The sequence below is a fragment of the Sphaerodactylus townsendi genome, linkage group LG01 (assembly GCF_021028975.2).
Source record: "Sphaerodactylus townsendi isolate TG3544 linkage group LG01, MPM_Stown_v2.3, whole genome shotgun sequence".
Classification (NCBI taxonomy): domain Eukaryota; kingdom Metazoa; phylum Chordata; class Lepidosauria; order Squamata; family Sphaerodactylidae; genus Sphaerodactylus; species Sphaerodactylus townsendi.
Window position 1 is genome coordinate 29063521 of NC_059425.1, and position 21036 is coordinate 29084556.

Genomic DNA, 21036 nt, shown 5'->3' on the forward strand with positions numbered 1-21036 from the left:
TACCCCGTCCCCAGACTACTGGGATCCCCTGGTACCCATATTCTGCCCCCTCGCTGCCACCTCCCATAAAACATAAAACATATGGGAGGTGGCACCAGTAGGCGACGGTAAGAAAACCAGGCACTGATATCTTACTGGAAAGCTCTCGGGGTGGAAAGTTTGCTCCCCGGCACTTCCCCCACCAGAGAAAAGAAGGAAATTGGGGAGGGGACAGTTTTGCACAGCTCCCCTTCCTTGAGACAGTCCCGTGGCAGTTTGACCATGAGGTTCCCTTGACCCAGAGCAATTGCTTCTTGGAAGTCTTTGAGCAGCTGCTGTGGGAAGGCGAGGAAAGATCAGCTTTCAGGGCTTGTGGCTGATGCAATGCAAGCTTTTGTTTTTAGATCATGCACACACATGTCACAACAGGCACCAGCCGGGAAGAAGAGGCATTCCCTGTATGGTGAGGGGGGGGGGGAAGGAGAATGCCTCTTGTGGGTGGCTTTTGCAGCCCCTGGTTTCTGCAAGCACTGCTTTTTCCCCTTTAAAACGACGTCCTGATGAACAGGGCCCCTTCTGCAAATACTCAAATGGATTTAATATCAATTAAATCCACTAATTCGCCAATTACATGTTGTAGCCATAGAAAGGGCCTTTCTTCTGCACTCAGCAATCTTGCTAAATGTTTGATGGAATGAAACAGCCAGAGTTGGCCTTTACCTCTGTCCTTTCCATTCTGCATCTTGTCATCCTCCTCTTCCCCTCCTTCTTCACCTTCAAGACAAAACCACACAGCAGTAAAAGTGAGCAGGCCAGGCAAAAAGTGAACAAGCAGGGCTGCAACGGCAGAAAGGCATGAAGAAACTCTGCAGGCCTTTTATGAGGGCCACGGGACAGGACTGCCCTTTGGTGCTACAGCTGCTGCCGCTGGAGCCCTCAGGCTAAGTGCTTCAGCTGGGCTCTGACAACTAAACATCCTCCCCAGCAGGGAAGCTGGAAACAAGACCCTGGAGGTGGAGAAGGATGGGGAATTTTTGCCGCAGGTCTATTTACAATCCCCTCTTGCCCCTCCAGTGCCTTTGGGGTGGTTAACTTCAAAATCAATAAAACCAGAACTGTAAAAAATTAGATGTCTACATTAAAGAGGTAAAACCTCACTATAAAACACTAGGCTGGCATCTAAGCTCTCTTTCAAGCTCCTGGCTTTTATAGCATGCCAGGGGGTGGAGAGGAGTGCAGAGGGGGTGGAGAGGAGTGCCCCCCCCTCCTAAGAATGCCCGGGAAGCTGTGAAGAGAGGGAGAATATGAGCAGGAGGTTACAGGCAGGATGGGGGAGGACAGAAGATGTGAAAGGCAGAAAGAGCAGAACAACAGTACAAAGAGGAAATGACACAGGGAGGAAATGCCGAGAGAGGGAGAGATGTCCTCAAGCAGTGCTGCCGCCAAGCATGGCAGGGCCCATGGGACAGGGTTGATGGGACTGGTTCTGGAACCAGACCATGAAATCTACACTCCTTGCTCACAGGGAGAAGATGCTTGTTCCCCCCCAGAATACATTCCAGATCCCCAGCTTGATTTCTCAGCAGCTTATGGGGAATAAAGGAAACTGCCATTTCAATACGGGACCTGCATCCATAACCTCTGCGAAAAAACTGCGGTCGTCCATCTTGTCAGAGTAAGTTCATCAGGATGAATCCTCATTCCTGGACTGTAGACTGAGCATGGTCTCTTTTTACCATCTTATCCATTTATGTGTAATGCCATTTTATCCTTCCTTTCCTCTCTCAGGAGCTCAGGGCAGCACTCATGATTCCACTATCCTTTGTTTTACTCACACAACAACCTTTGTGAGGTGTATTCGGCTGAGGCTGGGGTGCAGGATCAGAGCGGAGTTGCATGTGGCTATTGTTCCCCAGTCCAGAAGCTTTGACACTCCTGACCACTACTACTACACATCATCTCTTTGCCCTTCAGCCAAATATAACAGAGGCCAGACAGAAAACTTCAGCTTGGGCGGCTGCAGTAGTGGCATCAACCAAATCCCAAGCAGACAAGGAAGTAAGGACTACCAGGAAGGGGCCAGGACAGGCAGCCTTCTGTGATATTATAGCTCCTCCCGACTTAACCCCGCAGCTGAGCACGGCTGAACAGCTTCACCTCCAGCTGTTTTCCTTGATTTACAGAAACAAGAGGATTTCAAGACACCTTCCAGAGTCTCTCTGCCTGCAGAGTCTGCATTTCATCAAAGCAGAAGCCTGCAGTTTGTTTTACCTGTCATCTCACTCCACAGCTCAGCCCAACACTAAGACTTTGGTGGCTGCTGACAGAAACAAGCCCTACTTTGTTAGCAACTGCACAAGACGTTGCACGTTTTTTTTTGGGGGGGGGGGTCACGAAGACCCCGCCCTGAGGGAAAGCCAGAACATCAGGCTCTTGTCACGCCAGAGAGGACGTCTGCAGCTCCAAAGGCACCCGACACATCAAAGGGTTTTTCTGCCAGGATACTGAAAAGCCCAAGCAAGCAGCAACTACCAGGCGAAAACAGACAATCTGCAGGTAATGGCCTGTCCATCAGACTCTCATCCCGTCCTTCTTCCTGGGAGATGAGAGCAGCCCACATGGTTCTCTTCTCTCTGTTATATCCCTCAGCACAGCCTGGGAAGGAGGTTAGGCTGAAAGAATACCACTGGCTGAAGATCACCTAGTGAGATTCATGGCTGAGGAGGCAAGTGGGCCCCAGTTTCCCCAGTCCTAGTCCAGCCATGGCATTACGTTATGGTCTCATGATCCCAACCTGGCTAAGAGTTGGAGGGCAGAGTTCAGAAAGCTCCCCTGCCTTCATCACAGCCTCGGGTCCCTCTGAGGGACCGTAGTGTGACTTTTTGAAAGACTGAACCCATGACTAGAGCTAGAGAGCCAAGACAGGCTTCGGCTGCTTTCTAGGAAAGCCGGGAATAGAATCAGAACAGGCAGGGTCAAAACTGAGTCATCTGCCAGAGCCCTATCCAAGGAATCCCCAGAAGCCTTCAGAGAACACCCAGTCAGCTTCCTGACTGGAGGGGCCAAATTCTGCTAACTGAATCTTCCAAACAACCATGGATATTTCCTCCACGATGAGGATACCAAAGCCCCATTCTGACCACAAACAGTTCTTCCAAGATGCCATCCGAGGTCCCTCTGAGGACAGTAGTGTGACTTTTACGAAAGACTGAACCCATGACTAGAGCTAGAGAGCCAAGACAGGCTTCGGCTGCTTTCTAGGAAAGCCGGGAATAGAATCAGAACAGGCAGGGTCAAAACTGAGTCATCTGCCAGAGCCCTATCCAAGGAATCCCCAGAAGCCTTCAGAGAACACCCAGTCAGCTTCCTGACTGGAGGAATAAATTCACCACTTCTTCTTGAATCTTCCAAGCAATATGAGTAATTTCCTCCACGATGAGGATACCAAAGCCCCATTCTGACCACAAACAGTTCTTCCAAGATGCCATCCGAGACTCACTGCAGTGGGCAGATCGTGCCACATATGTCTTCACGCTTCCATAGCAGACAAATAGAACAAGTGAGGGCCCTCCCTCCCCAACACCACCCTTTGGGGTATTTGAAGCTTCTCATCAAGTCCCTTTTCAGTCTTCCTTTCCCCAAGCCAAGCTAATCTAGCACTTCCGGCATTTATTCGAAAGTGGTTTGTTACGAAACAGGAAACATGCACTGAGGACTTCTGAGTAAGAGCCAGATGATATTCCCACTTGGACTGAGCTGAAATACCAGGGGCGCTTTCTAGATGTTATTGCCCCCACAAGACATGATCCCTCCTGTATGAGTTTGAACCCTTGTTTCCAGAAGAATGCACAACCTTCCGCAGGGGATGGGTGTTTGGTGTTAAGGACTTTATGCTGTTTCCTGCCTCAACCTACAGAGGGGGTTTTACTAGATAGATAGCCAGTGGTTCGATAGGGACCTCAGGATTGACACCTTTACTCTATCATGCTGGGTTTAGCCCTTTGATGTTAGACTGATACTCTTAGGGACTTCCTTCCGGTTTCTTCTCGAGACCTCTCCATCTTACTTTCACCATGCCTAGAGGGAGGATGGGTGCTCCGTGCATCCGTCACCATCCAGCTAGATTAGGATAGATTAGTGAACCTATCTACCTACCTTTCTATCCAGAATGAAGTTCACTAAATAAATACCCTTTTTATTAGATTAGAAACTACAACTGACTCCGACTTTCTTTTGTGCTAGCTTGCACACACATGGGATCCTCACACATGGGATCCTCAGCCTTCCTTTAAATGAAAATGCAAGATTGTGGACCTGAGATCTTTTTGTCCCCAACCAAAGGTACAACTTTTGGGTAAACTTCTACCATGAAAACTCAGCCTTAGAGAACTGTCTCCTTTCAGAGATCTGCTGGTTCCCTTGTTTAGGCCCACGTGCAAAATGGGCCACGTACCTGAATGAAGCTCCTTCACCAAAGACGACATTGTGTTGGTAATTGAATCAGCTGGCTACCAGTGCATTCACGAATGGAGTTTCAGCTGAGGTTCCTAGGAGAGAAAAGGGGGGAGCTAAAGGAAATCGAAAGTCCAATTTTCAAGGATCACGTGACCAAGTGGTTGTTACATCAGACACAAATGACCTACTAGAATGCTGAGTTCAAGAACTGACGGGAATGGCCCATCCCCTATAGACAGTGGCCCTTTTGACAACAAGGCCAAGAAAGTACTGCAAGGAAGCTGTGCTAGTACAGCAACTGGGAGATACATGATCTCCATTCTGTTATATGTAATCAGACACCTGCTGTTCTGCTATGGGGATAATAAATCCATTCATCTCCCACTTGAGATACTGAGGACTGCAGGATGGGGAAGTTTCTTTTATAAATTATGTGCACTTTGGATCTTTAGGGACTTCCCTCCCCCATGGTTCACACCCTCCCCCCACACACCTAGCTTTTGTCCTTTACAACAGCCAGGAATTTCAGGACCCCTTTAAAGAAGGTGTGGTGGGTGGGTGGGTGGGTTGATGATTGCTGCAAGTCCAGGGAGCTCTTGGCTTTCTCACCTGCCATGCAACAATAGCCACCCAAGGTGGGGGCGAGAGGGTGGGGGGAGAGCACAGAAACCCAACCAGGTGTAACAGACACCTAATCCCCCTCCTACTTCGTTTTCATTTCAGACCACATAAAAGCCCCTTCCTGTCCCCAATCTGTGGCTGCTGCCATGCAGGACAAACATTTGACTTGATTAAGTCACCTTTTCTCCCACGCTCCTGCATGCCCTCTTTAAGCACACAGGCAGCACTTCAACAGGTAATGGTTTTTACAGGACTCAACCTGCACACTTGCCTGGCTATACAGACCTCCCTTAAGGCAGGCAGGCAATAACCAACTGGGAAAAGTGGAAATATCTATGCAAACCAGAACGCTGGACCACTTAGTAAACATTTGCTTCCTTGCCCTGCTGACAAAATCCAAAAAGCAGAGCATAAGGGAGGCCTGGCAGGACTCCCTCAATTCCTTCATCCACTCTACTGATCGGATAAGCCAGCAACTGTATATTTCTGATTCCTGGCTGCCTAGACTCCGCCTGCCTGTTTGTGGATGCCAGGTTAGCCCTGTGCAAGGACAAAGCAGCGCACACCACAACATTACAAATGATCATGAAGCTAACATGACAACAAGTGACAAAGATCATCCTTCTAAGGAGTATCACATCCTAATAGAGTTTCCAGTAAACTTTGGGGCTTCTTGGATCCAGAATTACATCCCCAGCTGAGTCTAGATCACACAAGGAAAGTCTGAATCTGGTAAGCAGAACGCACTGGTAACAAATGCTGCTCAGACAACCTATGTCAGGGAGTGGGTCTGTACAGAGGGAGGTGGTCCCTTCCTTCAAGTGTTCCCCCATACGATCTGCCCCCTGCACCAGTACCTGTAATGTTTTTCGCAGCAGGTGCACAGGGTGTGCATTTACACATGCACAATTAAGACGGGGAAACATCCAAATCTTCTACGGTTGCCAGGGAAGATTGTAACCACAGACCTTCTAACATGCATCTAGTTCTTGAATACAGATCTATATACATAAAAACACCAAAAAATCCAATAATAATCCTGCATCATCTCGGTGTTGATAGCAACACTGACATTTTAAAGGTATTTGATAACTTCAGGATCAAAGCACTGGGTTACCTGGAAAGCTCAATACTGCTATCACAGGGGTAGGGAACCTGCGGCTCGAGAGCGGCATGCGGCTCTTCTGCCCTTGCACTGCGGCTCCACGAGCCAAGCTGCCGGCTTCATCCTTGCCTGTCCTGCAGGCAGCAGGGCGGGCACACCAATTGCCCATGGACAGCCGCGCTGCACTGCGGGCTTCCCCTCTCGCCCACCCCGTTTGAGCGGGGCGGGAGTTTTCCTGCAGCCAGCAAGGCCTGCCGGGCTGGTTCCATCTCTTGCCATGCCTTGCAGCAAGTGGCAAGGGGCGGAAGCGATCCATCGCTTCTCAGAATGAGTGGAGTAAAAGGTAAAAAAACTCAAAATATACAGTGTTATCTTTATTTTAAATGTCAAAAATTATTTGCGGCTCCAAGTGTTTTCTTTTCCCGTGGAAAACGGGTCCAAATGGCTCTTTGAGTGTTAAAGGTTCCCTACCCCTGTGCTATCAGCACTAAGATGATGCAGGATTGTTACTCAAGTTATTAGCGTTTTTTGGAGTCAGATACCAGGAAGTGCTAGATATACCATCTTTAGAACTATATTATGCATGACCAATAGACAAAGTGTAGCTAACATAAAATTTCAACCATGTCCACCCCAAAATAATAAAACATCACAAAATACATAGACTGCTAAGGCTCATTTTAAGCTGGCTCCTGGTTAAGTGGGCAGCTGTTACTGAGTTCCATCTTCCCCAAGGTTGTGTGGACTTCCAGTCCGATTAGTTATTTGGCAGTGTATACCATTAACCAGCTGTTTTCAGATGAACGTTTCATGACATGCTCTCCTTTCTCTTGAAAGCGCATCCTGAGGACATCAGGGTCCCTCAGTTTTATCATAAGTAAAAGCGAACTGTTCCAGATTTTCAGTTACAGTTCATAGGGACAGACCGTGGCTCAGATAAACTCTGCGGCTCTCAGTATGTTCAGGAACTACAATTCCCATCAGCCTCTGTCAGCATGGCCAATTGGCCATGCTGGTAGGGGCTGATGGGAATTGTAGTTCCTGAACATCTGGAGAGCCGCAGGTTCCCTACCCCTGATGTAAGACAACCCTCTTTCTGTTTCTACCAGGGCAGCCTCTGAACCAGCAGCTTGAATCTGTCTGTCCTCAGAAGAGGTTCTGTGCTGTGGAGCCATCTGCCACATTGTTCGCATCTGATTTAACATCCATGAGATGGAGAGTTAATTCACATTTCTCCTGCTCTTGCCTCCGTGAAATTCCTGTGCTACATTTAAATCCAAAGTGATCAGGTGACAGCAACGCTGATTTCCACTATTCTACTATTCTCTCTCTTTTCAACAACAGAACATTCACAGGCATCAAAGCAAACCAGCTACAGGCAGCAGGGCACTGACAGAGGCTCTCAAAAGCCAGTCTTTTATGAGATATTTTACTTGCCTTGGGTTTCGTAGTCCGCTCACCTTGTGCAAATGCTTCCTGAACATCTCCACCGACGCCAGCAAGTGAATCTTGGGGTACATGAGTTGGGGTGGAGCCAGCAGATGTTGACCTGACTGGCATGGGCATCGATCGGCCAGTCCCGTGGGTAGGAGAGGTGTGTGGAGAACCTGCTGCCTGGGCCTAAAAATAAGACAGACAGCCCAGTTCAGTTGGCATCTTTCCTTCCTGAACAACTCTTCCAAACAAGCAAAATGGCAACCATCAGAATACTGCCCCCCCCCCCCACCCCCAGCAAACAGGTCCTCCAATTTGATTGTCAAATCATCTCTAACAAGAAATTCACTTCCTTAAGTACTGACTAAGGCAGGCATAGCTGCGGGAGCCACACACAGTTGTTTGATCTGTGGCTCTTCTAGGCACTGTTTTCCAGAGTCGTGTCAGGGGGAAATGGCACCTGGGGACCACACCTGCCCCAGGCGCCCCGTAATGCTTGGGGGTGGGGCTCGGGGGTGGGGGCGGCTCAGATGGGCACTGCAGCGGCAGGCTGACTTCTGGGCCAGCTGTCACGGCGCCCATTGGAACTGCCCTCCAGCCCCCCCTGGCCTCCTTGCCCTCCACAGGCCTTGAACAGGCGCCATGACGGTAGACCGGCTCCCCCACGCCAACCCAGCCATTCTGAGCCGTGTCGGCATGGGGGAGGAAGGGGGTGGGGGCGATTTTGTGCCCCTCCGCCATTGCGCCCAGGGACAGTTGACCCCCACCATCCCCGTTGCAGATATGCCACTGCAGTTCTCCAATGTGGCACCCACTTCCTGTTACCAAAAAATGGGCAAGACAATTGCTCATAAGGACTTGGTGTTGGCAGGTGGTCCCTGCCTTGAAATGGCAGAGGGATTGGATGGCAGACAAGATACAATTCTCCCTGAGCTGTAGGACTCATATAATGAAAGTAAAGAGCCAGTACTTCCAGAAATGGAATCAATGAGCTAATCCTCTCCAACCACCTCCCACCCTTCCCTGAACTCTCCACCATCTCATCTCAGCACCTGGGTTCTTAGTAGGACATCAAGGTGGCCACAGAGAACAGAGAGTAAAACCGCCACCACAGAGGCCATGAAAGGAAAAGAGCAAGTTGGTCATAGCAGGGTGGTGGTGATTTTACTCCCACTTTTCCACAGCCAACTTGCTCCCTTGTGGGAATCTTGGCCATCTCACTCTCTGTCCTTAGCTGCTGTGCTCATGCCGAGGAGAGAATGAGAAGGTGGAGCGAGAAGCCCTTCCCCTCATGACAGATATACTCAGGATGGCTAATTTTCATCAGTGGTGAGGAAAGAACCCTTCATGCCCCATGGTACTCTAGTAATTAAAAAGGTTATATGTATGTATTTAATAATTATATCTTAAATGTGTGTGTGTGTGTGTGTGTGTGTGTGTGTGTAGATCTTTTGATTAACAGTAAATGCAAACTGGCTCTCTGATGGGAATGCCCCCAGTGCATGCAGGTGCATAGAGCCATGAGAGCAGTTGACTGTCAAGGTCAGGGAGCCATTTAATAAGCACTAATTAGTCCAAATTTGCATGTGGTGTTTACATATCAGTTTCTAAACCCATCCTAAGATCCCATAAGGTTGAGACTCGGTTTTGAGCAATTAAGGGTTAATCTTTCTGATCAGGTAGCTGAAGAGCTCTAGGTTGCTGTGCATTACCCTTTTGAGATATTTTTCTTGTTACATTTATTTATATTATTTATAGTCCGCTTTCTTCACTGAGACTCAAGATAGATAACACAGAATAGACAATCAGTGTGCACAAGTTTTGTGGTGAAGCAGGAGTTTCAGTGGTTCACCAGGAGTGAAGGCTGTGCTGTAGAAGACACAGTTTAGAACAAAGTCACCACCTAGTGAAATGGTTGCATGAATCAGTGCTCTGCAAACAAAACTGGGCTCATCACCTCTTTTAAGGCATTTGGAATTGTTTCTGGGTGATCAGCTCACATTTGCACCAGTAAATCTTCCACTGGTGCAAAGTGAAGTACTCCTCACCCCACCCCTGTATGCATTTGCAATCCAGTTATCATGTCTTCCCAGAATGCAGCATCCCCGATTGACCTACTTTGCTCAATGGTGGCTGAAAAGTGGAGTTTAATGCTGCAGGAATTACCTTGCTTTCAGATGCCAAGTAGGTGTGTGTTTTAATGCATCACCGGTGTTTAGAGTGTTTCCTCTTGGGCACTACCACTATCTTCCAACAAAATACTGTCATTGCTAAACCTTTCAATGTGCAAGGAGTTCTCACAGTAGAAATGTTCACCATCTCTCAAAGGCATAGCCTGACATTCAACAAGTGTGCAGTCGGCATTAAATGTTGCCTAGGTGGAATTTCTGGGGATCTAGTTGCCATATTTGAACAGATTCTGGGGAAAGAAATCTTCAGATGGATTAGACAGAGGGTGCAAAGAACATGGAGAAAAGCCTGGGACGTGGACTGAGTTTGCAGAAGAAAAATGCTTTACACCCGAGAATGCAGAGGGGCTTGGGCTGCTCTTGAATCCCCCCCACTAGCCTTAAAAAAGAGGGGGAAGGGAATAAATAGCACTATTGTAACAAGACACAATTTTCTCTTTGACGACACTATGCCTACCAAGGTACAGAAACAGACCAAGCTGGTGGAAGAGACAGGCACATGTTCAGCATAAGGCAGATCACAAGAGATCAATTACAGATGTCAGCTCAAGTGTAGACCATATGCAATGAAGTCCAAAGTTCAGCCTTCAGCCTTGAAGGATCTCAGATAGCCGGGCCGGGAAAGGCCTCTTTTCTCCCTGAGACTCTGAAGGAGGGCTGCTGCCACTCAAAACCGGCTAACTGCACTAATGGCCTCTCTATGAAGCAGCTTCACGTATTCACATCAGCAGCACCATCAGTAGATGTACATTGTGCACTGTACCAGAGGCCATACGTAGCCTAACAGATCAAGGCACAGGAAAGGGGAGTGTGTGTAGACGCTAAATAAGAGCTGTGAAAGGACAAGTGGATGTTTCGGTGCATAAATGCACACTTCACCCATCCGCCAAGCAGACACCTTTCCAGGAAACTCTGTTAAGGCACCTGGAGGAGACATGGGAAGTGAAAGGGGCCCAAGCTTTGTGGGGCGTTGCTTATCTGGACTCAGCCACTTCCACTGCCCATCTACTGCAAATCTCACCATCATTCAAAAGAGGCCTCGGTCAGGGGGCATCAAGGCAACGGCAGAGCTCCCCCTGGCATAACAGTGCTGCCCATACGTGGCTACTTGAGGACACGTTAGCTCATTTGTGTCTCCATATTCTCGTACGCGGCTGTGGCTGTCTGGGGCAGAACGCTCATGACTAATACCATAATTACCCCATTAAAAATTTACAGCCTTGCACATCCTCCCTTATCCAGTTTGCACCGTTTCATCTGGCCTTTATCCTGTTCTTCCTTTTCTTTTTTGCCCCCCCCCCCCCCCCCCCCGGCCATCTTTGCTGCTATGGAAACCATGCCGTCACTGGAGCGGAAGGAATCTGGCAATACCCACGGCGGTGAAATGGAAGTCAGTTTCTACGCAGCTTCATTTGAGGGATGGTGAGGCCTGTACCAAGACAACTGGACCTGAGGGGTGCAGAGTGAGGTTTGCCAGGGGAGTTCCAGTTCTTCACAATCTGGGATCGGTATGCCCACCCCCTGTATAACCCCCGGCACCTGCCTAGTTCTCCAGAACAGCTTCTCCTCTTAGAGCCTCTTTCGCGACAGGTACAGACCTCTTTGATTAGACAGAGCACATTTTCTATCTGCTCTGGTTCTTCAGGTGGAGTTTTCAGTGGGTCTCTCTGCTCAATTTTAGGATGCAGTGGAAGACTGTTTTTTCCCTCAGGGGCCTTCTGGTTTTGTTATATAACTGTGTTCTTATACACTTTGGATTAGAAGCTATAGGGGTATTTATCTTGCTTTCGGGTGCTGTGACCTGAAAATGCATTTTATCTAGGGCTTATGTTTATGCATGGAAAGGTGGCAAACAGTTTACAAAAAAACCCCGAATGCTAGCCTTTGGACTTGCTGAATGCGGATGCAATTCCACAACTGCCTCTTCTGCTGCTGCCTTTCTGGCGGCCACATGCAGATCCAAGGAGTCCTCCTTTCTCCAGCTTCAAACCACCCAGAGACACCAGATACAAATATGACCTAAAGCTGGGGTATGGTTTGCATGACTGAGTTCTAAACGATACTTCATTAGGCAGAAGAACGTATTTCAAATTCTACATACTTTTAGACAGGTCCCCTCCCCAAAAGATTTTTTTTAAATTTCCCCTTCTTTCATACTGGAATCTGGCATTCAAATCCTACACAGGAGACAACCCCCCACTCCCACCCTGAGTTATGCACAAAGAAAGGTAATATATGCAACATATTAATTGAAGTTAGTTTCATTGAACAGGTGGAGGGGAAGTGTTTTGACAATCCCAGAGCAGGATTCTGACACACCTTCAGAGAAAGACTCTTATTCACACCCACGTTAATCTTTTTCCACAACCTGTCCCCATTAATGCTGGAAGACCACGTTCACTGGTAAGGAAGAAATGCATTATCTCTCACAAATGCAGCAATTTAATTAATTTTTCTTCCAGTTTTTCTCCAAGGAGCCCAGGGTAGCACATACTGTTCTCCACTCCTCTATTTTATGCCCTAACAGCAATAACTTTGTGGGGTAGCTTAGGCTGAGTGTGTGTGACTGACCTAAGGTTACCTGGTGAGCTCCTTGGTAAAGTGGGGATCTGAACTGGGTCCCCCACAACCTAGTCCGAAGCTGTACACCACACAAAAAGACATGGGTAACGTTGAAGCGTTCTGAAATAAAATGCTAGCTATTGCACCAGCTTTCCCTACAGCTTTCCCCAGCTCTACCTGGGGGAAAAAATCAAGAAAAACAAGGGCCCTCTTGGGCCTTCTTTGGCAAGAAACAGGAACAAAGTGCAGAGAAGTTTGGTCCTACAGCTTCCCTGTCTTTTTCCCATGAGCAGGCCAATGTGAGACACAATTCTCACTGGCCCATTATGCACAGAACACTTACCTCAGGGCTTTTCAGTACATAATAGGCTCGCAGAGGGGTCTCCTCCCATTTTTCTGTTTACACATGAGGAGCCATTCTCTGCCTGCCCTGAAGCTAGCTTGCTGGTCTCAGTGGGCCTCTGCAGCTTTTCCTGGGTCTCTTAACTCTGCCCATCAACTCCTCTTGAAGGCACACATCCATAATTGCAAGATAAAGGGCTTTGTTAAAGCCCTTTAAATTGAACTTATATTGATATACCTGTGATAGCAAGTATATCAATATTGTAGCCCCTTTCCCAATATAAACCCCTCCCACACACAAAAGGAGACAGAGCCATTCCCTGGACCACAGACTGCTGAAGAAGGGGACCATGTGGTAGGTCCTCCTCCCTTCCCCACCCCCGGTCTTTATAATATCTTTATTCGGTCTTTTAGCAAAGGAAAAGACCCGGCAACTCTGCCTACTCTGGCTGTGGAGATTAGGTTTGTTGTTTGTTGCTTTGCCACGGGAGAAATAGAAGAGTGAAAGTGGGAGGGTTTGAGGAGAAATACATCCGTACATTTTAAGAAATTAGTTAAGCGGGGCAATGCACATTTGCCCCCATCGCACAGCAGATGCCTTGTGCGTAACTGGCCACAGATTCCCTCTAATGGCAATTTATTGAGACTCCAAGCCTTCAAATTATAGAACCAATGCAGGCATTATTTGGACACCTCTAAGCCAGCTTGGTGTAGTGGTTATGGTGTCGGACTAGGATCTGGGAAATTCAAGTTCAAATCCTCACTCAACTGGTCACACACTCTCAGCCTCGACCCTGACAACTATTTGGGAAGGAGACCTCCAAAGGATACCAAGGGTGTGATGCAGATGCAGATGCAGGCAATGGCAAACATCTCTGAATTTCTCTTGCCTTGAAAATTCTGAAGGGGGGCCGTAAGTCAGCTGTTACTTGACGGCAAAAAAAAAGTTCTAATGCTGCTAGCAGGAGGAGAAGAAGAAGAAGAAGAAGAAGAAGAAGAAGAAGAAGAAGAAGAAGAAGAAGAAGAAGAAGAAGAAGAAGAAGAAGAAGAAGAAGAAGAAGAAGAAGAAGAAGAAGAGAAAAGAGAAAAGAGAAAGAAAGAAGAAAGAAGAAAGAAGAAGGAGAAGAGAGAGAAGAAGAAAGAGAAGAAGAAGAAAGGAGAAGAAGAAGAAGAGAAGAAGAAGAAAGAAAGAAGAAGAAGAAGAAGAAGAGAAGAAGGAAGCAGCAAGGAGGAGGGAGGAGGAGGAGGAGGGAGGCAGGAGGAGGAGGAGGGAGGGGGAGGAGGAGGAGGAGGAGGAGGAGGAGGAGGTGGAGGAGTTGGAGGAGTTGGAGGAGGAGGAGGAGGAGGTGGAGGAGGAGTTTGGATTTATATCTCCCCTTTCTCTCCTGTAGGAGACTCAAAGGGGCTTACAAACTCCTTGCCCTTCCCCTCTCACAACAAACACCCTGTGAGGTAGGTGGGGCTGAGAGAGCTCCAAGAAGCTGTGACTAGTCCAAAGTCACCCAGCTGGCCCTACAGCTGGCGTGTGTGGGAATGCACAGGCTAATCTGAATTCCCCAGATAAGCCTCCACAGCTCAAGCGGCAGAGCGGGGAATCACACCCAGTTCCTCCAGATTAGAATGTACCTGCTCTTAACCTCTACACCACTGCTGCTCACTGAAGATGTCCTTCATTCACATATGTTAGCCTGTGGCCAGGTGCAGCTATGTTATTAACTATCTACATAGCAAAATCTTACACATACACACACACACACAAAACAAACCAATACATACCGATACCATGCTTGCCTCCTTTGTAAGCCCAAGCTATATTGAACTGCAAAACAGTAGGAAAAGATACCTGGGAGTAACTCTACATTGGGACACTGACTCCAGAGCTATAGAACAGAGGCAATCATTCAAAAACACACCAAGTAAATCCAAAACCATTGAAAGATAAAAACCTGGACAACCAAGTCAAGGCCAGGATGCTAGACAACCTATTTCAGCTGTATTGGTCAGCTGACCTTAAGCCCAAGCAAGTCAGATTAGGTGAGACAAAAAAGACAGACAGAGATTCTGGCAGATAGGGAACTAGAGGACGGGGGAAAGAACAACACAACTTGGTATACTAACCATTACACGAAAGATGGGGACTTGGGCAAAGCCTGCCTGCCAAGTCCAAGCTGTAGCCCCAGAAGCCCAGTGAATTGATGATCTCAACATGGTCCTTTTATTAACAGCCTTGCTCAGGTCTTGCAAAATGAGAGCTTTCTTTACTCTGCCCATCTCACGTTGGGCCTTCCTCTTTTCTTGCTGCCTTCAACGTTTCTTAGCATGATTTGTCTTTTTCACTTAGTCTTGAAAGACCAAACTACATATTATGTTATAAAGGGATGTATTTCTGTCTTCATTCAATTGATATAGCTCGCTTTTCTTCCGTCATGGACCCAGGAGATTTCTCGTTCAGATGCTGACCAGACTCTGGAATGGCTTAGATTTCACAAATAAGTTTAGGTTAGAGATGAAGCCTTCAACCATCATGCTCGAGACTTCAGCATGTGAGTGTGGCTGTTTTCTCGCTTCCTGGAAACAGCGTCATGCGCTCCCCCCGCCCCATACCTCCTCCTCTTCCCAACTATATTAAGAGGCAGAAAGAACCAGATTTAATCCCACTGACAGATGAGTACAGAAAAAGTAGTGCTTTAGGAGGATAAAGAACCACAGAAAGACTTGGCTAAAACAGTCGGGCAGAAAGGTGGACATCAATATGTTAGCAGCATGGTGGGGACAATGTGGAGGAGACACAGCACAGCAGGCTAAACTAGGGTCTTTTTGCTTCAGTTTGATGGGGCTGGATTTTACAGAAAACTTGGCTGTTTTTCTGCAGAATCAAAGCCAATGTGTGACCTCAGCTCCTGACTGGATGCCAAATAAACTCTATCCGTCCACTGTCACCTGGAAGTTGAAAAAGAAATTCCATTACTACAGAGCACTTCCTGTTAACACCAGAGAAAAAGCTGGAGAGTACAGTCCAGGTAAAGAGCACTTGTGACCTTAACAGGTAAGGAGGATGGTAAGGGTGTGGGTGTGTTCCTGTACTTTCCATTCCATTTGCCATTTAAGTGGGATCCAGGATTGAGCCAAGGCATTCTGGCTCCTGAAAATACAAACTACTTAACATGGGGCAATTCTCCTATTCTCATTGATTTCGATGGAGCTGAGGAGAACTTCTCGGTGGAACATGCCTACATCTGTCACAAAACTGACAGGTGTGCTTCAATTTGTTTCCCAGTAATGTGCCTTTCGAGGGGGAGGGCATTTTCAAGCCTCCAACCTCTATCTTTGTTTATTTTGGAGAGAGGTCACAGTGGAGTGTATCCAACCATCAACAGCATTTAGCGGAACACGCCTTGCCTATTTCCCACCTCCAGATTCAATCCACTAAGCCTTTCCTTTCTATTTTATTGGGGGGGGGGAGGTCAGTGGGCTCTCAGGAATAGCACAGGAGGCAAAGTAGGAGTTTGCTTTGGGAGGGGTGGGGTTATTGGGAATCACCACCTGCCCCTCCCCAAATAGAATTGCTGTTCAGTGGGAGGAATTGCATGGTTGGATACACTCCAATGTTAACTAAAAGTAATTTTTTAAAAACTCAGAAAGACAACCTTTCTTGGTCATAAAGCACAGGTGATAAAGCCAGCTTGAAACGCCAACTCAACAAACCAGTTGGAGCACCTATTTCTTGCTTTTCAAAGCTCATCTAAAGGATTCAGTCTTGCAAAGCCTCAGGAAAATTAACCAAGTGGGGGCCTCCCTGATAGGTTCAAGGAGGCCACTTCACGAGGCAGGAGAGTGCTATGGAAAATGCCTGAGAGCAGGCAGCAGTTCTCTCAGATGCCTGCCCGAGGGTACCATTTAACAGGCCTCTATCCACAGAACATAGCTACTCCAAAGGAATATAGTGGGAGAGAACATCTGACTGATATCTTTTTGTTCTGAATGGTGTTTCACCTTAGTTGATTGCGGTGGTCTAGGATTTTGGACTCTAAATTCCAAAATCAGGACCGCGTCCACTTTTACCCTGCCTCTTGCTTAAGAGGGAGCAGGTAAGAATCCCACTGCAGGTGGAAGAGGCTGCATTCAAAGGGACTGTCAATTAAACCTTTGGTAGGTCTGGCATAAACGACCATTTCCTCCTCCTTTGGGAATGTAACGAGCAAGTAAAATATACCCTAATCTTGGACAACCTAGATCCCACTGTGTGTGAGCATATAGCGAAATTTCTGCTAAACGTAATAGTCGCAAGTCAAGATGGATATTAAATTTTAAATGGTTAGCAATCTTATACTCATATAGTTGGCAATATTATTTAATTGCTATCGATATTTTACGTTTGCCAGTTGAGCTTTTTAGCTGAAGAAATGCGTTTTAGCCACTGTGTGTCTCATGTGTATTTTATAAGTAATACTGAGTCATCCTGTGTATGCCAATAAAGGCTTTACTTGCTTACTTATACCCTCAAAGCGAGGATTTTGCTGGCAGTAACAGCACAGCTCCAGTAGGGCCTCGTATCCTTGGACAGGTTGAAGAGTGGAGACCAGAAGAACAGCGACAGGTATTCTCACTTCACAGCCCCACCCTGTAAAACTAGGATGAAGGATTCAGAAATTCACAACAGGAGCCTTCAGAAAAGATTGTGGATCAGCATCAGTGTACCTCCACAGTTTTTCACAGCTTTTCTTCGATCTTCCCCAACCTCCTTATGGTGAAGTTTGAGGAAAAGCCTGGGAGACTTGCATGTGGGTATGAAAGTTTGGCTTCTCCCCATCCTGCCCAAATAGCAGCCATTTCCCCCTCTCCTGTCCCCACGGCAGCCATCTTCCCAACAACAAGGGGAACTTTTAAAAAATGACAGCTGAATAATACTGTCATATCATAATGTCATAACCAGAGGTGGGATCCAACCAGTTCTCACCACTTCTCTAGAAGTGGTTACTAATTTTTTCTGAGTGTCAAGAATGGGTTACTAAAGCAACCTCCCTGCCCAATAGGGACTGGGGGTGCATGTGTGCGGCGGCGCCACTGTTTGAATTCCACCACCATCCGAACCTGTTATTAAAATTTTTGGATCCCACCACTGGTCATAACCATCTGCGTATCAGGTTCTCTTGAGTCCTTTCATTTTTTAAGCGTCTCTAGCCCCTTTCTAGACACTTTTATAGAAATGGAAGTTAAGGATCCAGAAAATCTGACACAAAGATTCTTATAGCAATACTCAATTGCTGATTAGAAAAAATAACCGCCCTGAAAAAGCCCCAGTGGGGCAGGGTTCAAGGAGAAGCCACAACCAGAGGACTATGGGGAGGGAAGCTGGTGGGGGCAGCCTACCACAAGGAAGTCCAATTTCTGCTGCAGAGTATTGGCAGCCATGGCAACAACAGGAAAACCACTCAAGCCTGTTCACCTTGGTAAAACACTTGCACCTGGCCCTCAGGTGCTTTATTCTTTTTATTATTATTTCAGTTTGTTTATTTATTGGATTTGTATCCCACTCTCCCTGCCTAGGCAGGCTGAGAGCAGCTTCCAGTCAGTGTATCAATAAAAACATATATGGGTGAATGAATGGCTCCAATTGTTCTCTTAGTGATAAACAGCTAAAAATGATTTTCTGGATGACCAATGTTACAGGAGGAAACAAAAGGGGGGGGGGGATATTACTCATTTGGTGTAATAAGGGGGACATTGAACTTGTCTTAGTCTGCTGATAGTTGTCTTGCTGGTGTATTACGGAAGGTTTATGAATCGTTATAGATTGTGAATAGTAGTGGTTATAGTAAATAGGAATTTTTTGTAAATATTGGTGCGATTAATAACAATATGTAAAGTTTTAATATTATAATATAATAATCTATATTTAGTACAAATTGTTAAATTGTCATATATTTATGTTGTGTAACAGCTTGATTATTGATGTATATGTCAGTGATCTTTGGTTCGAAATAAATTTATTTGGAATAAATAAATAAATAAATAAATACATACATACATACATACATACATACATACATACATACATACATACATACATACATAAAAAAAAAACATATACAGTGCAGTGAGACCTTAAAACTCCACACAGGGCAGATCAATTCAAGTAAAATATCCTGCCTGACCCTGCTAATACACAATCACACCAGGAAAGGAGGGGAAGGGCAGCTAGTCAAGGCAGATCAAATGTGTTGCTGCCCTCAACTATAAGCCTGGCAGGAGAACGCTGGCTTTACCGGTCCTGTAGAACTGAGATAAATCTTGCAGCGCCCTGGTTTCGTTTATTCCATAAGCCGGTTCAGGCAGGTTTCTAGGACAGGCAGCATAGAAATTTTTAGCTATGTGTGTAGAGCAGGTACCTCTCCACTGTGCCACATCCCCTTCCAACTGAACTGAACCAGCTCACAAGCAAATAAAGTTCTGAAGAGAACCAGAAAAAAAAAAGTTAAGAACAGAACAAGCCCTATGGAAAAAGATCCATGTGGGTCCAGTATTCTGTTTCATGTGGTGGTTAAATCACATGCCCCCGGAAAAACCACAAGCAGGAAAGAAAGCAATATCCTTCCTCTACTTTTCCCACTCCAATCCACAAAATGGTGTTCAGAGGTGCAGCCCACCACGCACTCACTCCACACTGTGCCGGGGAGTGAAACACATCTCACCATGACATGCTTATGAAGATGCCAGCCATAGATGAAGGTGAAATGTTAGCAGCATGGTTCCATAGCCCAGAAAATCCTCAAAAGTTTGTTGATTCTGTCTGTGAAACCCTTCAACAATACATAAGCAGTTGGTGCCTTATCTGTCTTACCCTGACTTAGCCACGGTGAGCCATGCAATGGTCACTTTCAGACTAGATTACTGTAACTCTCACTATGCAGGGCTGCTCTTGAGGCTGCTCCGGAAATTTCAGCTGGTCCAGAATGCAGTGCTGAGGGTCCTTACGGAGAAACCACTAAGATTTCACATTCAGCCTGAGCTGCACTGGCTCCCAGTTGAACACTGGATCAGGTCTAAGGTTTTGGTGTTAATCTTTATAGCCTTAAACGGTCTGGCTCTGTTGTACCTGCAGGACTGCCTCTCCCATTACAACCCGTAAAGGGTTCTTTCTTTCTTTCTTTCTTTCTTTCTTTCTTTCTTTCTTTCTTTCTTTCTTTCTTTCTTTCTTTCTTTCTTTCTTTCTTTCTTTCTTTCTTTCTTTCTTTCTTTCTTTCTTTCTTTCTTTCTTTCTTTCTTTCTTTCTTTCTTTCTTTCTTTCTTTCTTTCTTTCTTTCTTTCTTTCTTTCTTTCTTTCTTTTCTTCCTTCCTTTCTTTCTTTCTTTCGCCCCATCCCCAAAGGGCTCTATGCTCCACTGGGAAAAAATTGAGGGTGGACTCTGGCCCTAGAAGCATCCAGTTGTCCTCAATCAGAGCCAGAGGTTTCTCAGCTCTGGCCCTGGCCAGATGGAACTCTTTGTCAACTGAGACCCGTGCCCTGCAGCATCTGGCTCAATTCTGGAGGTCCATAAGATGGAGGTGTTTCACCAGGCTTGTGGTTGAGGCAGTGACAGTTATGTAATTGCTGGCCTCCCTATCCCTACCCTAACCCTATTACTATTTAATGTAATTTATTCTGATTTTTTAACTGCTTTGGTTTGGATTTTGCCTAGTTTCCCTTTGTGCCCTCCCTCCTTGGTTGATCATCTGGGGAAATGTTTAAAGAATGAGATCCAGGAGTGCCAACAGGAATTTCAATTGAGGGGCTTTTAAACTGTATTATGTATTTCAATAGATGGGCATATTTTTATATTGTTAGTCACCCTTAGCCTGAGCCTGGTTGGGAAAGGGCGGGATATAGATCTAATAAAATAAAAATAAACAAATAAGTGTAGTATTATGAGAAAGGGAACAAAACAGTTCAAGTTTAAATTTGGCAACCAAGGACAAATGACGAACTGCAGAGCCACTAAGGAAGATGAAAACAGAGAGACTTGGAACTATCTTAGGTGAAAAGCAAGTAGAAGCCAGCCAAGAAAACCTTCAAAGGAACACCAGATACTGCCCTTCACAAAAAGCTCTGCAAAGAGAGAGAGGCGTCACAGAGAAAACATGAGTGCAGAAGGAAAAGCATCAGACAGAAGGGGTTGGAGGGCCTCAAGTCAGAAGCCAAATCCCTCCACAACCTACTTTTTCCAAAATAAAAACAGAAGTACTGAAAAACTCAACATTTATATTTTAAAGAAAGAGTTCATGTGTTGCCACCTCCCATTGGAAGGAGGGGCCAGGGAGCCCCCTTGGTTCTGGGTAGGCACAGTAAGATTAGAATGAGTCCCTCTCCCC

The 21036-nt window shown here is 46.4% G+C and overlaps 1 protein-coding gene across 11 annotated transcripts in view; it reads right to left on the reverse strand.

Moving 5' to 3' along the window:
* The window catches only part of DTNB (dystrobrevin beta), a 171536-nt gene that overhangs the window by 13205 nt on the left and 137295 nt on the right, over positions 1 to 21036 (reverse strand). For 9 of the 11 annotated variants that reach the window (XR_007246191.1, XR_007246196.1, XR_007246195.1 and 6 more), the window contains 3 exons: positions 7621 to 7780; positions 4433 to 4526; positions 700 to 753 (listed from right to left, as the gene is read on the reverse strand). Coding sequence is in view for 1 of the 11 variants with exons in the window: in XM_048516275.1 (XP_048372232.1) it covers positions 700 to 753; positions 4433 to 4487; positions 5110 to 5140; positions 7617 to 7780 (304 nt within the window). In the remaining 10 variants the exon portion in view is untranslated. Of the gene's footprint in view, positions 1 to 699; positions 754 to 4432; positions 4527 to 5109; positions 5141 to 7616; positions 7781 to 21036 lie in introns of all 11 variants that reach the window. The other 2 variants (XM_048516275.1, XR_007246189.1) reach the window with 2 other exon arrangements.